The 19,773-nt window shown below is 40.0% G+C and overlaps 1 protein-coding gene across 2 annotated transcripts in view; it reads left to right on the top strand.

The window, feature by feature from the left end:
* The first annotated feature begins 6,024 nt into the window (after positions 1 to 6,024).
* LOC122787331 (BTB/POZ domain-containing protein 2-like) overlaps positions 6,025 to 19,773 on the top strand; it is a 555,231-nt gene continuing 541,482 nt past the window's right edge. Inside the window, exon 1 of one of the 2 annotated variants that reach the window (XM_044053980.1) lies at positions 6,025 to 6,657. In XM_044053980.1, the coding sequence (XP_043909915.1) occupies positions 6,188 to 6,657 (470 nt within the window). In that variant the 5' untranslated portion in view covers positions 6,025 to 6,187. The remainder of the gene's footprint in view (positions 6,658 to 19,773) is intronic. The other variant, XM_044053979.1, reaches the window with a different exon arrangement.

Raw genomic sequence — 19,773 nt, 5'->3', positions numbered from 1 at the left:
TATGATGGGTGCCGATGTGCCCGACCTTTGCTAATTTGGTAATGGCAAAGTGGGAAGAAAATATGTGTTGAAATGTGCATTTAGTAAATGGTGGGTACTATACCGTAGATTTCTGGACGACATAGTCCTTTTTTGGACAGGAAGTAATGAGAAACTGAAAGAGTTTTTAGAATATTTGAATCAGACTTCCAGTTTTTTGAAATTTACTTGGACAATATCCAATACCTCCTTAAAGTATTTGGATATCGAGATTTATAAGAAAGGAGGTAATCTAGAAAGTAAAGTGTACAGGAAACCCACCTTCTGCAATTCCTATCTGCACTACAATAGTGCACATCCAACACATTGTAAGAGAAATATTATCAAAGGTCAATATGTGAGGGGTAGCAGAATGGCTAGTACTGAGGAAGATTTCATAAAAGAATGTGATACACTAAGTAATATGTTTATGGATCGAGGATACCCAGAAAAACTTATTTATGAAATTAAACAGGAAGTTGAAAATGGAAGATCAACTAGATTTGCCCCCATAATAAGAGGAGGCGGATTGATGAACAATCCTAATATAGACAAAATTTCTGACAAGGAGAAGGAAAATTACAATTTAGCCCTGACTTTGGAATATAATGGTGTTAATAACAAAGTAAATCAGATTTTTCATAGAGAGTGGAATAGATTTATTAATTCCACTGATATAGAGAAAGCAAAAACTATTCCAGCGAAAGTAGTATATAAAAATGCACACAGTATAAGAAATATTTTGGAGAATAAGAAAGTTAATAACTTGAATGATCAAAAGAAAAAAGGTACATATAAGTGCGGTAGATGTGCACAATGTCCATATATACTAAATGGTAATAGTATAAATATAACAAGTAGAAACAGAACAATAACAAATGAAGAATATTATTATAATTGTGATTCTACGGGCTTAATATATTTAGCCTTGTGTAAAGCTTGCTTTTCATTCTATATAGGGAAAACGGAAAGGAAGCTTAGAAGGAGAATCTATGAACACCTTAATGATGTTAAAAATTGTAAGGAGACAAATGCCCTATATAGACATATAAAGGAATGTCCTGAAGCAAGCTTTACATTTACAGTTATCGAACATACTGAGAAAGATATAAGGGGTGGACTCTGGGAGGAAAAGATTGAATACAGGGAGCTCTGGTGGCAAATCACGCTGGAGGCCTACAACCCCCCGGGCTTAAATGAATACACAAGTATACTCCCTATTTTGAAGTTAAGGGCAGCTAAATTGTAAAATATTTTTATATATATATATATTTTTTCTTTCTTATTCATTCTATATGTATGATTGTGTCTAGTGTATCAAATATTTTTTACATTTATAATATTGTGGCATTTTTAATAGAATTTTAAATATGTATATATGAACTATTTTGGCCTTTAAGAGCTTAACTATGCATTGATTTTGTGATAATAGGCATTTATTTATTTATTGATGTAAATTATTTTTTAAAAAATTCCCTTTGGGAAACAACAATTCAATTGCAATATTTATGTAAGGTCACTAGATGGCAGTTTATTCACTGGCCAATACTTCTGTCACAATGAAGACTTTGCATTTTTACATAATTCAATGCATTAACCATATTAATTCCTGTTGGAATATATAAGCAAATATTTATTTTCCAACTATGTATGAGTTTTGAATGTTTTTCCAAAGATGTTTGCATATAATGAAATGGTGATATATTAACAAGTGGATTAAGGTATTTTTAAAGGATGTCTTTTTAAATAGTGTAATTAATTTAATTGGTGATTTTTTAATTAATTTATTGAATGGGGTATTTAAACTAGATAGAATTGCTTAATAAATTACATCTGATGAAGTGTTGGGATACAAACGAAAACGCATTTGATCTAATAGCGTTAATGTTGGTGCCTTTCCGTTGCTGTGTTGTGGATTTACTATTTTTTGGCTGTCGTGGATTAAAAACTACACAATTTTACTTTGGAGCTTCCGTGGCATTTCCTTTCCTTTATTTTGGATTCTAAATTACTGTTTAGTTTCATCAATATGTCTCCTATCCATATATATATATATATATATATATATATATATATATATATATATATATATAGATCTGGGACTGTTGAACAAAACTTCAACAGTCCGAATCCAACTTCACCGAACACACTTTAACTTAAGTGCTTTTACCGAAAAAGCACTTTCGCTAAAGTGCATTAAAAAATAAATAAATAAATAAATAAATAAATAAATAAGCATTTATGCAGGAGGGCAAGCCCCCTGCACCCCCACACCCCCCCACTTTAATATTCTCACTCCGAGATCGCACTACAGTGGGGAAAAGGAAAAAAATTCCCTTATCTGCGCCGTAGTACGATCTCTGCAACAGTCACTCCCCCACAACTCCCTCTACCTGCAGGCATACTTCCGCGAAAGTGCTTCTTCGGTGAAAAGCAGAAGTATGTCAGGCAATTTATAATTCGGTGAAATGGCCATTCGCGCGTCTGTCTTAGACTCATATAGATTATATATATATATATATATATATATATATATATATATATAATGTGGATTCTGGTCTGGATACAGCACCATAGCAGCCTTTTACTCCTCTGTAGTATGGATAAAATCAACCTGACAGGATCTGCCTTCATTGATCTCACAAAAAACTTTGATCTAATTAACCATAACTTACTATTTGACAAACTAACTACAAATAAATATTAGTGACTATGCAAAACCTTGGTTTGTAGATTTCACCACCAGTCCAGCTTTTAAATTGAAAATGGGCACCACCACCTCTGACAAGGCTCCTCTTATGAAAGGAGTCCCTCATGGTTCCACTTTAGCCCCTCTGTTATTTTCCATACATATCAACAAATCCCCATCTGCTTATCCTTAGATACCTCTAATTCGTTATGCAGATAACATGGTCATCTACAGGTCAAACAAATGCCACTCTGTTATTTAAACTCTGCTTCAAAATGACCTCCAGATCTCAACAAATGGCTAAAAGGCCAGAAATGTATACTCAATCCCTCAAAAACAAAAGCAATGCTATTTGGAGCTACCAAAAAAATAGCAAAATCACCCAGCTTGCTTAATATTAAAGATTTATTTATCTTTATTGACCAGGAAAGTCCGACTGAACTAGATACCCTTTTTCAGTGCAGGCCCAGGGAGAAAAGCTCCAATATTCATATACATAGGCAAAATACAGTATATTTTCATTTTCCACATTGTAGATAACATTTTTCACCTTGGTTACATATACATTTTTGCATACATAATTAGGGATAACAGATCATTAATGCAATCCTTGTATCATGCAATTTGTAACTATAAGAAGAGAACAAGAGATTGCCAGTACATTTGTATAAGCTTGTAACAGATAAACGTACAAACAAAAACAAAGATTGGCATTTGGGTTGAGGTTAGTAACTAGTGGTACGGTGAGGAAGAATGAGAAATACGTAGGAGTAGATATTTAATATAATTAGTTAAATGTTTACAGTAGCAGACAGAAAGGAAAAAGCAATAATCAACCATATGGGAATTTAGTAGAGAGCAGCTATCATTTTGTCAGAGGTATTTCAGCTTGTATTTTCTTCAGGATCAGAAATTATCTGGGTGTAGAGTGACAGCACAGCTAAGTGCCTTGTAGAGTTAACTGTAACAACATAGAAATTAGCACATACTTCAAATACTACCTTGGCATTTGGCTAAACCAGTGTCTTAACTTTCAACTATACATTCAAAACACAAGCAAAAAGATCAGCACACTACTATTCTGAGCAAGCAAACTATCATCTTCTCTGTCCAAGTCAACCAAAGCTACCATAGACAAAGAAATACTCTTATCTCACCTTGAATATGGACCATCCATAATAGCTGTAGCCTCAGAGGAAGAATGTCACTGCCTTGCATGCTATCTTCAGTAAAATCTACCAGTTCATTATTAACTCCTCCATTAAAGAACACCACTGCCTCTCACCAAAGCCAACTGGCTCCCTGGCTCCCAATATATTTGACAACCAACCTTCTACTAGAATGACTAATTCACAAAGCCCTTTCTCCTGTGACATCTTCCCCTCTCACTTATAAACTCTCCACCAAAACCACACATACAATCTCAGAGATAACTCTCAATCCCTACCCACCTTACTAACTCCAAAAACTAAACGTCATTGCACCGATCACTAAACTATGGGACTCCATTCCTCTGAATCATAGATGTCCAAAATTACTCAGACTTCAGACAACAGTTTGAGTAAAACCTTTCCACCCAAAGTGCAGCTGCACTCCGACATATCTCATTACATGAACCATGCAGCTCTTTCACATCCATTTATCCCTATTTAATTCTTCCCTATGTTATCCCTTCACTTACTACCTCTGTCATCCTACCTCTCTCTTCAATTTGCATCAGTCCTAACTCCTCTCATTGCTACACCTCCTCTCACTGTATGCCTCTCTTACCACTTCTGTCTCCCCATAGTATCATTTCCTACAGCTACTCACACTCACCTTTTCTAATGTCTTCATACCTCTCTATATAATGTTATGCTGCTTAACCCTGTAGCAAAAGCCATCTCATTCACTATGGCTACAACTTACCCAAAAAGCTCTAGTAAGCATGTTTCTATTTTCACATCCATGTTTTGACACTGTAAACTGCTTCTTGAAGTAAATTATGTAGCATATTCTTGCATATATGAGTTTTTTAGCATATCCATGTATCTGAAAATATAATTTGTCCACTTCTTATGTGATCCTATTCACCAGGGCTGTGCCTGTAAATGGTCCATTGAGATCAGAGTACTAACCCAGTAAACAAATATAAATAAATAAGCAGTGTTTGGTACTGTTGAGCTCTAGTCTTCTAAGTGACCCCCCCAAACAATGGTGAGAAGCCAAATCAGTTTTAAAAGCTGTACTACACTTTGCTGTCTAACACTGACAAAGTGTGGCGGGGAAGTCTAGCTCACAAAACTTTTACCACCAAAATGACGAACAAAGCCAAAAATAATCAGAGACAAATGCCACAGGTTAGGGACACTTCAAAATACTGGCACTCCTAACTTCCCAAATTGATGGAATAGAATATCTTGAGTTAAGATATATTTTCTGAAATAAAAATAGACGGGAACTGTGATGAGCCTCATTATCTGTTGATTGCAAACCACTACTTTTTTTCTCAAAATTTTATAAACTTTAGAAGGAAGGACAGAACAGCATTAACACTCTTCAAGAAAAATCTTAATGATTGTATGGGTAATAGGAAATTCACCCCGGGGATCACTTCTGTGGTTCTGCTTGACAGAGGCGCAGGAAAATAATTTTCTTGGGTGGCAAAAGCCAGGGTACATTTTTGGCTAGGTTTGTATAGGCCCTAGGGCAAATAGCCTAGTACCTACCTATGAACCTATTTTAGCCAAAATCAGGTACATTTGAGAAGTGCCTGGACAGCTTTTAAAGCAGTTTCTTCATAAAAGGGGTTTCAAAACCGTCAAACGTCACTCCACATTCCTACAATTAACAGCCGTTATGGGAATAGATATGCATTACAATTACAATGAAATGTCTACTCCTAACTCACTTATGTGTTCAACACATGTAAATACAGCTCTCGAAGTGAACACCTGTTCCTTTCCATGGGAACTTCTTGAAATCCACGCCTCCAACACATAGCACTTTGGTGACGAATAGAGAATTAACCGTAATCCTCTATGTCAGCTGATCTCGAAACTGATTGCCAAGAGAATTCCAGAGCTTTGCTGCCTACTTCTTTCACGGAATTTCTTTCTATCCATTTCTCGAACACACAAAATTGTTTATGATTTATCAGAGACCCAGTCATAACTCACTACTCCACCAAATATATTTGCAGCAACACTTATTACCTACATACACAACGTACCCCAAGTAACTCTCCTAAAGTGCTTTTATGTATATTTATCAACACTATAATTAACAGCTATGGGCCAAAGTACTCTTTCCGCTTTTTTCGTGACGTCAAAATGGGGCGACTTGTGGTGGCCGCATCTAGCTTTATTAATTTAATAGGATGGAAATGGGGTGGACAGGTCTTACCGCTTAAAACCTGGTGAGCTATTTAATTTAAAGGATGGTGGTGGAGCTGGGTAGACTCCTGTTCAAGTGTCAGGGGTGCCTTTAAGGCCCACCCCCATGCGTTGCTGCCGCCTCTCTCTGTTTGTAAACACTCCGGGTCACCCGCAGCATCAACGGCATCCTCCATCCAAGATGGCGGCGGGTGGGAGCAGTGGCCTCCCCTGCCCGGGACTTGGCAATGGCAACAGCAACAACAATCTGGGGCTTGGGGCCAACGGGAATGGGGCTTCATCATCGTCTGTTAGCGGGCCTGGCCCCGGTGGTCCAGGCAGTAATCCACTTTCTGCTCCCTCTGCTGGGTCTTCGACTGCCTCTTCGCCACAGGCTGTCGGTGCCGGAGGTGGATTTGGGCCCGTAGGGGCAGCAGCGGCTGCAGTATTAGTGTATCGGGAGCCTGTGTATAATTGGCAAGCTACAAAGACTACTGTGAAGGAGCGTTTTGCTTTTCTGTTTAACAATGAAGTACTGAGTGACGTGCATTTTCTGGTGGGCAAGGGCATGGGGACCCAGCGCATCCCCGCACACAGGTGGGATTTCATTTTCGTGCTGATTACAGTTGCAGTGTTTTTTTGTTTGGGCTCTCTGGTAATCTGAATCAGAGTGCACTTTGTTAAATTGTCACAAAGTGCAGCTTTGCAGCGTTTAATGTTGTAATCCAGCTCTTCTTTCTGCATTTTTGTTTATGGGTATTTGGGCACCTGAAGAGTTTCTGCAGGAAGGAAAAGGATTTGCATTCGATCTCTTCTTACTGATGTTGAAGTGCTGTTTGAGGTCACGAGGAAATTCACAGGACATGAGTTTTTATTGCGTCTGCCTCAGCAGAGTTCTTTGGCATGACGTTGGAAGTCTGGCATGCTGGATACTATATCCTTACTGCTCTTCTCCCAAAAGCAAGGCCTGAAGAGAGCTTAGCTTTAATGTGTTTGAAGCTTTGCCGGTTAGCGAAAACGGGATGCACAAGATACGTTTGAGGAGTACACTGCAATAAAAGACAAGAAACGTGTTTTTTCATTTGGGGTTTAATCTCGTTTGAGCGTAGGTATTAGCAGTATTCATTTTGAAGAATTATTTGTGGGATGCTCATTAGCAAGCCACACCTGGCTGGGTACTTTTTTTGTACTTGTCAACATATAATACTGTTGTCCTGAATGTCATGGGGCAGAGCCGAGGTTTCTCATACGTCTATTGCAAGTGATTTTTCAGGAGAGCAGAAAACCCCATTTTTGTTTATTTTTTTAACCACCTCCGTGGTATTTGTTGTAACTTAAAGGTTGTGATGCTACAGAGAAAAGACGTAACAGCACTGTCAACGTTATCTCTTAATTGTAGATTTTTATTTTGCTTATTGGTCCGTTCTTCATAACGATATTTTATTTTCTCACCGATCTTTGACATGTTATTGTGGATTGAAGTCAGAAATAATTGAAAGGTATTTGAGTATCAAACTTCATGCCCTTCTGAAAGGTAATGTTAATGCAAGACCTGTTCTATCGACATTCTACGTCTTTAAGAGAGATTTGACAATTGACCCAGTTTGGGGGCCTTTGTTCCCCCCATTGTTTATGGCTTTGTTCAGGTTTATTTCCCTGGGGTTGAGAAGTGTCCAGTTAAGTTAAAGTTGGCCTTGTAGTACCAATCTCCAAGTTTGCGTGTCTTTAAAGGTAGAATAAAAGGGAGGGGCATTATTATGCATCTTTTTTTTTTTTTTCTCAGAATGATGCCCTGTTGGGAGATGCCACTTGTTAATGGGATCTTCCTTCACTTAGTGTAAAATTGCAGACGCTTGCTTTATGGAAACTCTTCATATTTCTCATTCTTTCCCCTTAAGAATGTGCTTCACAATCAAAAAGACTATATAGTGGTATGGCGTCGAAGAGCTGATAGCGGTTAGTGTTATGCGCATTGTCTGAGGAACCACATATTTGTAATCTGTTTAGTGGTTGTCGTATTTACCGTTTTGTCACAAAATTGCAACTGTGTGAGAACAGCGGCAACATTCTTGTTTGGGAGGGGTGATAGTAAGAACTGTATTGTGATGGGATGTATAGTCAGCTGAAGGCAATGGAGATGCATTGCATTGTTCTTTTGTAAAAGTTCAGAAAATTATTTTTTTTTTCAGGCCATAAAGTATTAATTAGCTCATCGAGGTAAAAACGCTTGGGAAAATCTATGTTTTTTATGTTGCTCTTTTAACATTAGAGCAACAGTTTGTCTACAGAAAAGTAAACCGTTCTGTCAGATGATTTGTAAAATGTCAGTGTGTATCTAAAGTGAAAGCAGTTGTTTATTTTGGAGAGGCTTTTTGAGCATTGTGTAAACAGATAATACTACCTGATAGACCAGAGTAGTTGAGCACCAGAACTATTGGATTTAAGGATTATGATGTAATTTTGGTTAAGGAGTAGCTGCAGAATGAACAGTAAGGGCTTAACAGAATTGCATGAGAATGAGGTAGTTTGCGGCGGTGGTGGTGCTGCGGTAGCGTTGTCGCCTCACACTAAGACGTTGTCCTGTTCGATTCTCAGCTAGAGCGTCTTCTGTGTGGAGGCATGCGTGAATGGGCGTAACCCTTCGTTGAAGATTGTGTGTCAGAGTTGGCAACTCAGCACGTCAAAACCTACCTCCAATCATTAGCGGACCGGAGTTCCGCTGTGGCGACCCCTAACCGGGAAAAGCCGAAAGACACGCACAGTACTAGGGTGAGAGTGAAGTAAGGAGAATGGAAGTGGACCCAGAGTGTTGTATGGTTAAGGAGCATACATGACAGATTGTCAGTTGCAGATTTAAAACCACAATTTACAGATGCTTGAGGTAGCGGGCGTCCACAGTACCAAGTGTGGTAGGGTACTATGATTCCTAATTGCAATTCAGTGTGATTTCTGGAGTCATAATGGAGTTGTTCAAGTGCACATTAGTAAGTGTTTGTATTCATAAAAAATACCAGTTATCCATAATCTTTTGTGAGTAGCATTATAGTTTCAGTATTATGTATGTGTGTGTGTGTGTGTATAATATATATATATATATATATATATATATATATATATATATATATATATATATATATATTCAAAGTGCACCAAGCAAACATAACTTCCATGCAGGTATTGGCACAAGGGGTGTGGGGCTAATAAATGTCTGTTTTTGGTGATGGTGGGTACTGCAGCATTGAATCTGACACAAGGATGTTCAAGTAAAGAAGTGGGCGAGTTTAAACTAGTGGGCATTTGTTCATTTCTATTGAATTCTCTGGCACTTGTAAGGAGCCGTTACTGGTGCAGTTTTTGTTTGCAAGCAGATACTAATTCGGGGTGTGGAGATTTCTTCCACCCATGGTTGTGCAGCTGTGGGAGCAGAGTTTTGTAGGCTTCATAGATAAGCAGTTTTTTTCCATTCTAACTTTCAAGTGACTCAACTCTGTGAAACCTAAATGTAGCCACAACAAAAAATACTGTAAAGGCAGGTTGCAAAAGAGTGTGTGCTGATGTGATATTGTATGTATCCACGAGTAATGGTAGTCTTGAATCCTCCACATTATACTTGAATGCATATCAGCAGTCATTTTATACCCTTTTTGTTAGGGAAGGGAAATTAATCCATTGTTAGAGAAGGGAAAATGTATACCTTAATGGTCTGCAATTGTACAAAAGCTATATTTGAATGAAATGCCATTTGATTAAAATATTCCGAATGAGGTGGTATTTGGTTTAATGTGATCACTCTAAACTTGTGTAAGTTTGGCTTTTAAGATCGTCAGTGCTATATGTTTTGCTGTTAAGGGTTTTGATTGAATAAGGTTTAAGGTGTGTATGGGGGGGGTTGGGGGATTTGCGCCTCTCCGGTAGAGCTGCAGTTTAATTTTTTGCTTTGTAGTGTTGCATAATTTTGACACTTAGTTTGTGTTTATATTAGGCAGTTCAAACTTGTGTCTGTTTTCTATGTTATAGACAACGTCTGGGCATCGTAAGAGTTATTCTCTAACATTTATGTTAGAAGAATATTACATTTACATCGGATAATAAAACCAAGCACATTATTAACTGTAGATGTTTTTCAAGATCCAGACTTTCGCTAGTGCTGGATGTTGTAGCAGTAAAGTCAAAATTCTATATCTGTACTAGAGTAGTAGAGGTTTGATAGGAAAGTAGTTTTTTTTTTTTTTTTTTTTTTTTTTTTAAGACTACCCTTCACAAATTTAGCTGACTGGTACCTACAATTTGCAACATGATTGAAACTGTTTAGAGGTTGGAAAGGGCACAACACTTTTTTTCAGTGAGCCCCATCTCTTGAAGTTACATGTTGCCCATCTGACTGCTAGCCATATACTGCATATTGAACTGACTGAAGTCTGTAGGGTTAGGTGTTTAAGTAAATAAACTTCTACATAACCATTTACACTTGGTGTGGTATTGCATCATGCTTTTAAAAATTACAGTGACTATATTATTCCCAGAATTTGCTAACTGCATCCTGGTGTTGCCTGAACGGCATGCTGCTGTATGCACTGCATTCTTAACTGACTTTTTTATGTTGTGTTGTGCTGTTTGTTGCACTCTGTAGTAATTGGTGTAAAATAATTGTATGTTTTAAAGTGCATACACAGTCACTGAAGTAATCCATTTCTGTAGTATGTACTCTGTTCTAAATTCCAGACTGGACTAGGGAAGATTTGAGACAAAACAGTGCCCCAAGGGAGCTATTGAACAGGTGTAGACAAAAACAAATTACATTTTAGTTTATTTATTTTACATTTGTTTACTTGGGAGGTCTGACTGGACAGAGCTGTCAGTTTTCTGCGGAGGCCCGGGGAGAAAAGCTGCAGAACAATTGCTAACGTAACTGTACATAAGACATTTACATGAGCATTGTGGTTTTCATATTCACTTATAAAAATATAGCGGATAATGTATGATTGCACAACATATTTACATAAGCATAGAGATTTTAGATATACAATTAAAAGTAGCAAGAAATAACATATGATGGTTGTTCTCTACAGTATGTTTAGTAGAGATGGTCTTTAAGATAAGACAAGAAAGGAAAACTAAAAAAAGGAAGGAGTATATAGATAAGTTCATGTGAGGTACATTGACATTTTAAGGGAAAGGTTTTCAGCTTAGTCTATGGAGGAGTTAATGGGTATAGATGGGACAGTGGGGATTTGGCGGCAGTGAGTTGGTAAGTAGCATGATAATATATAGTGCATCTGTGTGCGTTTTAAAGAGGAGGTTGTATAGTGGGTAGGGAAAAGGAGTTAGAAAATGTCAGCCAGTTGCATGTCCCGGAGTTGTTTAGGTGTGAAATGCGCTGTTTTTTTGAAGATGGTTTTGTTAGTTAGATGACTCTTTCATCCTCGTTTGATATGGGAGGGGATTACATATGTCGATGGGCCATTCCTATGGGTCTTTTGATTCCATTGCATGTCCGTAAAACTTTCCCACAAAGGACGTTCACCCAGGTTTTGAGGTAGAACTGGCACTTTGGGGGCTGTCTTGGTCCTATGTGAGTGGTTTATCATCATTTCAGCTATCCGAAAGAACCCTTTTTTTTTAAGATTTTCTTAGTGATTAAGTATATCTAAAGGATAACTACATCATAAGCCTAGCATTTTCTCTGTATAATTTTTCCTATGTACTTCATGCTAAAAAGCATGATTTAGCAATTTCTTCTTCTCCTTTGTGGTATTTATACTAGTCAACTTCCTCACTGCATACCATTTTGGGTCAAATGAAATTTCATGAAACTTTCATCCTTTTTTTTTTTTTTTTTTTTTTTTTTTATTTCCCTATCTTATTTGAAAGTTTCTTGCAAAAGTAAAACTCCTACAACAAAGTGTCTGTAGTTCTGTGTTTATGCTCACTGGGATCATAGAGCTATTTGGGCACAGCTCGACTCTCACATCTGCATTTTTATCCCTCTCTTGGTGCATGTACCATCTGAGTTTTTGTTTACTTCTGAATGTTTTAGCATCATTAGAATCGACCCACTTTTGTTTGAAATGTGGGATCACAGTGTCTTCAGTTGCCAGCACTACTCAAGTCAGTGCCACTCTCCTGTCTCCTCGGTCATGCCTGACTTTCACAGATTTCACACAATCTGTCCATATCGTAGCTGGACAATCTTTTCCCCTTGCTACCCTCTTGTCATCTTCCTGCCTTTCTCAGTTCTACTTTACCAAGTCATGATGTTTTGGTCATATGTGCAGGAAAGATGACCTGTTCTTGACCTTCTCTGCAGTTGGGGTTACTTTGGCTTCTTCACTGACTTTTCTTTCGGTCCCAGAGAGCATTCTGTCATTTGGGTTCAACACGTCATCTCCATCACATCAAACTTCTTCAGCTGCTCTACTTCTACTGCATAAGTTTTTCTACCGTATAGAAGCACTGGGTTGTACCACTGCTTTGCATACCTTACTATTCAGCTTCTTTGGCATTTTGTCACACTGTGGCACTGTCAGTTAGCTACAACACTGCTGGTTGTAGATTGACCTCTTCATTCGCACTTTCCTTTACCTGCCTGTTTGCAATACTTGAAGCTGTTATCTTGTTCCACTGTTTTTCCTTTTGTCTCAATTTTCAGCTTTTGACTTCCCACATTTGCTGCCTTGCCTTATCTGAATTCCATTTCTTCTGTGTGCCTTCAGTTTTGCATTCCATTTCCATATCATTTGCTAAAAGTTTCTGTTAAGTATGATTGTGCCATTTTGTTTGTGTAGAGCAGCTTTGTTGTTCTGTCCCCTCCAGTCTATTTCTTAATGTAGTCCATCACCAGTAGAAACAACAGCGGACACGGAGCTGAACTCTGCTGGCACGCCCACTTCCAGCAGGAGCACCTCCTGAGAGTCCGACCAGAGTTCATACTTGTGTAACTGGACCCTGGTACTTCGCCCCTCTCCCTTATTACTTTCTACTACTTTGCATATATGCAGTCATTCACTCTAGCACTTTCATTTAGTGTGACTGGAGTTTGGTACTTGTGTACTGCTCACACTTGTAAGTGTTCTTTTTTTGTTCTTGTACATTGGCACTAGAATGCTTATTCTCCATAAGATATGCCTTTTGATTAGAACGAACCAAAAGACCCTCTTTGTTAAAACACTTGGCACTTTCGTCAATGGGTTAAGTGACTTTTTCAGAATGGAAAAATCACTACATTCTCTACTTGTATGATAAACTAGTCACGTTTTCAATTGATCAGCTTCAACTCAGCTGGTCTTAAAAACACAGTGCATATATTATTTCTAAACATACAACAAGATACACAATGTATAGTTGAATTAAAATACTCTGAACAGAAAATATTTTAAAGCAAATTCAGCTTTCATCTTTAAAACACAACTGATGGAAATCACATCATTGAGCCCTGGGGGTACACTGGCATTGTATTTTATTTGCCACTTTAGTTCTTTTTTACTGCAAAAATAAATAAATCTAAGTGTCCCCCTCTTGGACCCGTTAAAACTTTTTCCATAGCCATGTATTTAAAATGTTTTGGGTGGTTTTTGACATGTTTTGCAAGTGCATTCTTTTCAACTAGCCTTGAAATGTCATACTGGTGTTGGTAAACACTCTTCCTAAATGCCCCCTTGGTTTTACCTATATAGAGCATTCGACATACTTGACAAACTGTCATGTAAACCACCACCAGAAGTAAAACCATAACCTTTAGTAGTGGCTTTAATATACTGGCCAGTACCTGTTCATAGGTGTGTACTAGGCTAATGGCTCTGGAGGCTTTACAAGCCTAGCCCATAGGATTACCCTGGCATCGTGCCACCTGGCCTTAGTTCCCAGTGCCTTTGTCAAGTAGAGCCACTGGAGTGATCCCTGGGGTGAATTTCCCATCCACTCATCAAGAGCTCTCTTGAAGAGGGCCAGTGAGGTGCTCCACTTGACATGTATGGGAAGTCTATTTCATAGCATGGGCAGTCTCTGGGTTATGAACCTGTCCGTCCAGCTTGGTCTTTTGATTGTGGTAATGAGGGTGAGGTCTCTGGAGCATGTAGTGTGGAGGGATTGGGATTTCTTTAGATGTAGCATTTCTAACAGAGCTGGGTTAGACATGGCTTTGTAAGTCAATCAGCGATTGCCTCTAAGTAGGCGATTATGAGACAGCAAATAGTTGGAATTTTGAGTCTGTCCATATAGGCCAAGTGTTTAAAGCCTAGGATCCTCTTCGTGAGGTATTTTTGCGGCCTCTCCAGTTGTTGTAGGTATCTAGTGAGGTACATGCCAAATGCGGCATTGTACTCTGATTGGCCTAATGAAGGAAGAGTAAAGGGAGACTATTACCTCTTTCTTCCTGGATGCAAAACCCTTGGTAATGAAATGTGCCACATAGGACTTTCTGACCACAGTGGCAGTGTGGTGATCAAGAGCGGTTGCTGTCATTCTGTGTTCCCAGATCTCTTATGACACCTTCTGTGTTCAGTGGACTACCATCAGTGTGGTAATTCATTGGAATAGGGTTTTTCCCAAAGGGGATGACTACGCATTTTTTGGCTTTGAGCTTAAGGTTATGGTTCTGACACCAGTCATTGCGGTCAGTGAGGCCTTTATGTAGGATGTCGTCATCACTTGGGGGGTTAATTATGACTCCCAACTTGCAGTCGTCTGCGAACTTGGTCAGCCAGAGTCCCTTCATGTTGGTCTGAACTTCAGAGAAGTAGATACCAAATGGGAGAGGACCCAGGACTCAACCCTGTGGGACTCCACTCATGACTGGTCGACAGTCTGACTTGGAGTCAGCTACTTTCACACTGTGGGTTCTATCTGTGAGCCAGTTTGCAGCCCACCTAGTGATGTAGGGATTGATGACTAGCTTAGTGAGTTTTTCTATGATTCCTGACTGGGGAATAGTCTCAAAGGCCTTGGCCAGATCAAGGTAGGCTGTATGAACCACCTTGCCTTCATCCATAGCTCTGGTGACCTGACTCGAAGTCAACCAGGTTGAGCAGGCATGATCTACCCTTCACAAAACCAAACTGTGTGGGATCCAGAGTTTAGAGGTTCCCTAAATCTTTGGTTTGTTAGGTCCACAATGATGCGTTCTGTAGCTTTGCATGACAGACTTGTCAGCCTAGTACCTACCTATGAACCTATTAGCCAATCTGCCCGAGGGCATTTTTAGCCTAGCCAGAGTGTGTCTGCTTTCGCCGCCCCATTGATTTATTAACTGATCCTTTCAAGCAGAGCCAATGAAGTGATCCCAGGGGTGTATTTTCTGTTACCCATCCACTTGTCAAGGTTTCTCTTGTAGAGTGTTAGTGAGAGGCTATGCCTGATGTTTGGAATTTTGTTCCAAAGCATGGGGGAGTCTCTGTGACAGGAATATATTCCTCCAGCATGTTCTATTTATTGTTGTGGCGAGGTTTAGCTCACTAGAGCACGTGGCTCGCAGTGACTTGGGATTTCTTTAGGTGGAGCATGTCCATAAATTCTGAGTTGGATATGAGTTTGTAAGTCAGGCAGAGATCACCTCTGAGTGTACGATATGCCACTGAGAACAGCTTCAGTTTTTTTCAGTCGGCCTGCATAGTACATATGTTTGAGGCCAGTAATCCTCTTGGTGAGGTACTTTTGTGGTCTTTCCAGCTGTTGGAAGTGTCTTGTGAGGTACACCCCAAATGGGACATTGTACTCTATGATGGGTCTGAGTGACTAGTAGAGGGGCACTAACTTCTTTAATTCTAGATGCGAACCCTTTAGTAATTAAAGCCGAACTGGGTCGGGTCAAGTGTTTGGAGGTTCCCAATGTTTTTGTTAGAGTTCCATTAAAAACCTCAGCTTTGGCCGGCTAAGAACTTGCTATATTCAACTGGACGTATAAGAGAATTTAAGTACCTTTATCTGCTCTTTTTTTTCCCCCAGAAAATACAGTATTTAAATTGATTTTAACTGTGTGGAAGGAATATTAACTGAACTGGAAGTTTTCACTCTGCTCTTCAGTTAGTCCCACCCACCCTCTCTGTTTTTGTTTTGGTGTTAATCTTAGTGGCCTTGCAACTGCCCGCCCCTCTTGTAAATTTGTGTTTGGATACTCCTTCTGGGCCCATCTCATTTGCTCACTCAACTGAGTGCAGTGAGATCATATTCTGATTTCAGGCACTCCTACTGTGTACAAAGAGAGCATCTGGGAAACAGAAAAAAAAATTTAAGCTTGTTTCCTGCCTTTCATGTTAAGTGGTATAGACTATTTGTAGGCTTCTAAGCCCCCAAGCCCTTCTGTGTTGGAGGAAAGCCTTCTAGCTTAGTTTTTTTTTCTTATAACTAGCCAGTTTTCTAGTTTCGGCACTCAAATCTGTTTCTTTGATCTCAGCACTTGTTCAGAAAAAAAAATCATCTGCTTTTACTGTACTTGTGTTTCTACCTACTTGTTTTACTTTTGCATCATCTTAAAAGTACTCAATTGTATTTATTACTGCTTGGTGTAACTCATTCTAAGCCTTTTGGTTTAAACACTTGGGCTTCGGACCAGTTGTTTTGCACTGAGAGGGTTTGTGGTCTGCACTGTAGTTGCAGAACAGGTAGCTTGCATCCTTCTAGGTTGGGAACTGCTGATTGAGGGCTCAGTGTCTGTTATTCTAAAAGTGTATTAATTCTGGTTTAAGCACTTGGGCTTTCAGGCCAGTTATTTTACATTAAGAGGGTTCGTGGTCTGCACTCTTGTGGGAGGAGAGGCTGGACTCTGCCCTTCTGAGCTGGGAATTTCTGGTTGAAGGCTTATAGTGCATGCATATCTGAACTGCTTCTTACTGAAGTTGGTGCGCCTTGTTTGCTGTGGCATAGACTGGATTCGGGCCTGCTGGATCTAGCTTTGTCTGTGTAACTTGAGCACTAATCCAGGCATTCTCTAAAGTATTCAATTGTATTTATTGCTGCTTGGTAGTAACTTGATTAAAGTGTAGCTATCATTCTAAGTCTTTTGGATTAAGCACTTGGGCTTCAGACCAGTTGTTTTACATTAGGAAGGTTTGTGGCATGCACTGTGGTGGCAGGACAGGTAGCTTTCATCCTTCTAAGTTGGGAACTGCTGATTGAGAGCCCAGTGTCTGTTATTCTTAAAGTGTATTAGTTCTGGTTTAAGCACTTGAGCTTCAGGCCAGTTATTTTACATTAAGAAGGTTTGTGGTCTGCACTCTTGTGGGAGAAGAGGCTCGACTCTGCCCTTCTGAGCTGGGAATTTCTGGTTAAAGGTTTATAGTGCCTGAATATTTGAACTGTATCTTACTGAAATTGGTACACCTTGTTTGCTGTAGCGTAGACTAGATCCTGGCCTGCTGAATCTAGCTTTGTTTATATGCTGCTTGTTTGTTTGCTTATTTCCCTGGAACGCTAATTCCACCTAATACGTGGCTTCTCAGCGCTTCTGTGGATCACTAGTGATATCTGCATTGCTTACTGTACTTATTTCCTTGTTTCACTTGAAAGAAAGTTACTGTTTGTCGTTTTTGCATTTGTTACCTGTAACACATTGCACTTAAGTTACCTGGCACTTGTTCACTAAAGCAATTGTATAAGTCAGCACTAAAAATTAAAAGCACTACACCCTCACTCCCCACTGGCCCTGGTTTTCAATTATTAAGGAATTCCCAATATTATTCTAGCATGTCCAAAGGTCAGTTGTCAATCTCCTCTCCGGTCCAGCTGGTGAATCTGGGAATCTTGAGGCAATGTTACAACTGCCTCATGTACACAGACAACCCTGTCCTCCTCCCAACAAATTCCAACACATGTGAGAGATGCAACCATATAGCCAAACTGGAGGCTAAGCTCTCTCAACTCAGTACTGGTATAACCAGTCAGGAGGAGCAGGAAACCACACTCCCTACAATTCCAGTTTCACATAGACCTACCATGACAGCAAACCAAACACATAATCACACAAAAACATACTCGGAGGCTCTAAATAAAGATCTGCCGAAGCAGCAGAGACCTCCAAAGCAGACACCCAAGCAGCCGCTACCCCAAAACAAAACACGTGCAACACATGTCTCACAAAGCCAGTGTGCCAAACAGTCACAGCTCTTAAGACTAAACACACCTGATACACTTGTAATAGGTGACTCTATCGTCAGGCACACTGACGTCCTGCTCACCAGGCTGAACAAGGAGAGGGTCACGGTGAGCAGCCTGTCTGGTGCTAGGATCCGCCACATAACACAAGTACTCGGGTCACTTCAAGGCAAGTACAAATATGACTCGGTCATTGTCCATGCTGGTGTGAATGACCTGAGACGTACCTCCCTGGACTACATGAAAAGAGACATAAAGGAGCTCTCTGAGCATGTAGCCCAGGCCGGTATGACCCTGACCTTGAGTAGTATCTTACCCTCACCAAGAATGATGCCACAATATGAAGACAAGATGATCAATTTCAACAATTGGCTTAAGTACTGGTGTAATTCAAAAGGGGATCCAATGTCTGTCAGCTTGGGATGATATGCTCGACAAGCCACGATGCTTCGCTAGGGACGGCTTGCACCTGTCACCCCTGGGCTTTCGGATATTGGTAAAGGCTCTTGCTACCCCCATAGTGCCTTTTTTAGGCAAGGCTCAAAAGACAAACCCACCTCCATAGGTATCACAAGGGATAAGAAACTAAGAGCAATGCTACTCAATGCCAGAAGTCTAAACCTCAAGATGCATGCACTTGAAACTCTTCTTAGCATGGAGAACATCGATATCTGTGCAGTAACAGAAACCTGGTTCAGGGCTCCCGAGAGCACCCCAGCACTACCAGGTTATACCTCATACCATGCTTTTCTGCCCCAAAACTTGGACCGAACCACAAAAGGAGGGGGAGTATCGATATTCATCAGATACCCACACCTCCAGGTTGGTGGCAAAGCACGAAGAATCAGAGACTATCCATGTGCAACTAACAGTGGGTAAAACTGCCTTCCAGTGTATAGCCTGCTACAGACCACCCTCCCAAACCCAGGAACCCCACTCGGCCTTCCTGAGAACACTGGAAAATATGAAGGTCTCTCCAAACACCATTATATTGGGCGACTTCAACTACCCAAACATAGACTGGGAGCATTACTCTAGCTCCAACACCCTAGCCCAAAGGTTCCTAGAATTTATAAACTCAAATGCTATGGAACAACTTGTTACCACTCCCACAAGAGGGGCAAACATACTGGACCTGATCATCACCAACATGGGGACTCAGACCAGAAGTGTATCCCTCACTGGTAAGATCAGACCATAAACTAATCTCACTGGATATTCACATCCCGGCCCCACCCCCTGCCCAGAAAACCACAGTGAAAAACTTCTCTAAAGCAAATTTCACACTCCTCAAAACTGAGGTGGAATCCTTCAAAGCCCCCGGGCCGGTGGAAAATACAGCCCAGACCGCAGAATCCTTTATAAACGCATTCTATGAACACCTTCAGGAATGCGTGGATCATGCGATCCCAAATAAAACCAAGACCCAATCCTCCAAAGGCAGACGTCCTGTCTGGTGGACCCCAGCCATAAACAAACTATACAATAGAAGGAGGAAGCTACTAAATGATAGAGCAAAATCCCAAAAAGGGAGGGCATCACTGATCAGTATTAGCAAAAAACTACGGGCACACATAAAATTGTCTAAGGCCAGCTTTGAGAGAAAAATTGCACAGGACACTAAGGATA

Source organism: Protopterus annectens, chromosome 13.part0, assembly GCF_019279795.1.
Source record: "Protopterus annectens isolate FY-2018-M chromosome 13.part0, PAN1.0, whole genome shotgun sequence".
Lineage (NCBI taxonomy): Eukaryota > Metazoa > Chordata > Ceratodontiformes > Protopteridae > Protopterus > Protopterus annectens.
The sequence above is the reverse complement of the archived record's forward strand: the minus strand, read 5'-3'. Positions and strand labels throughout refer to the sequence as shown.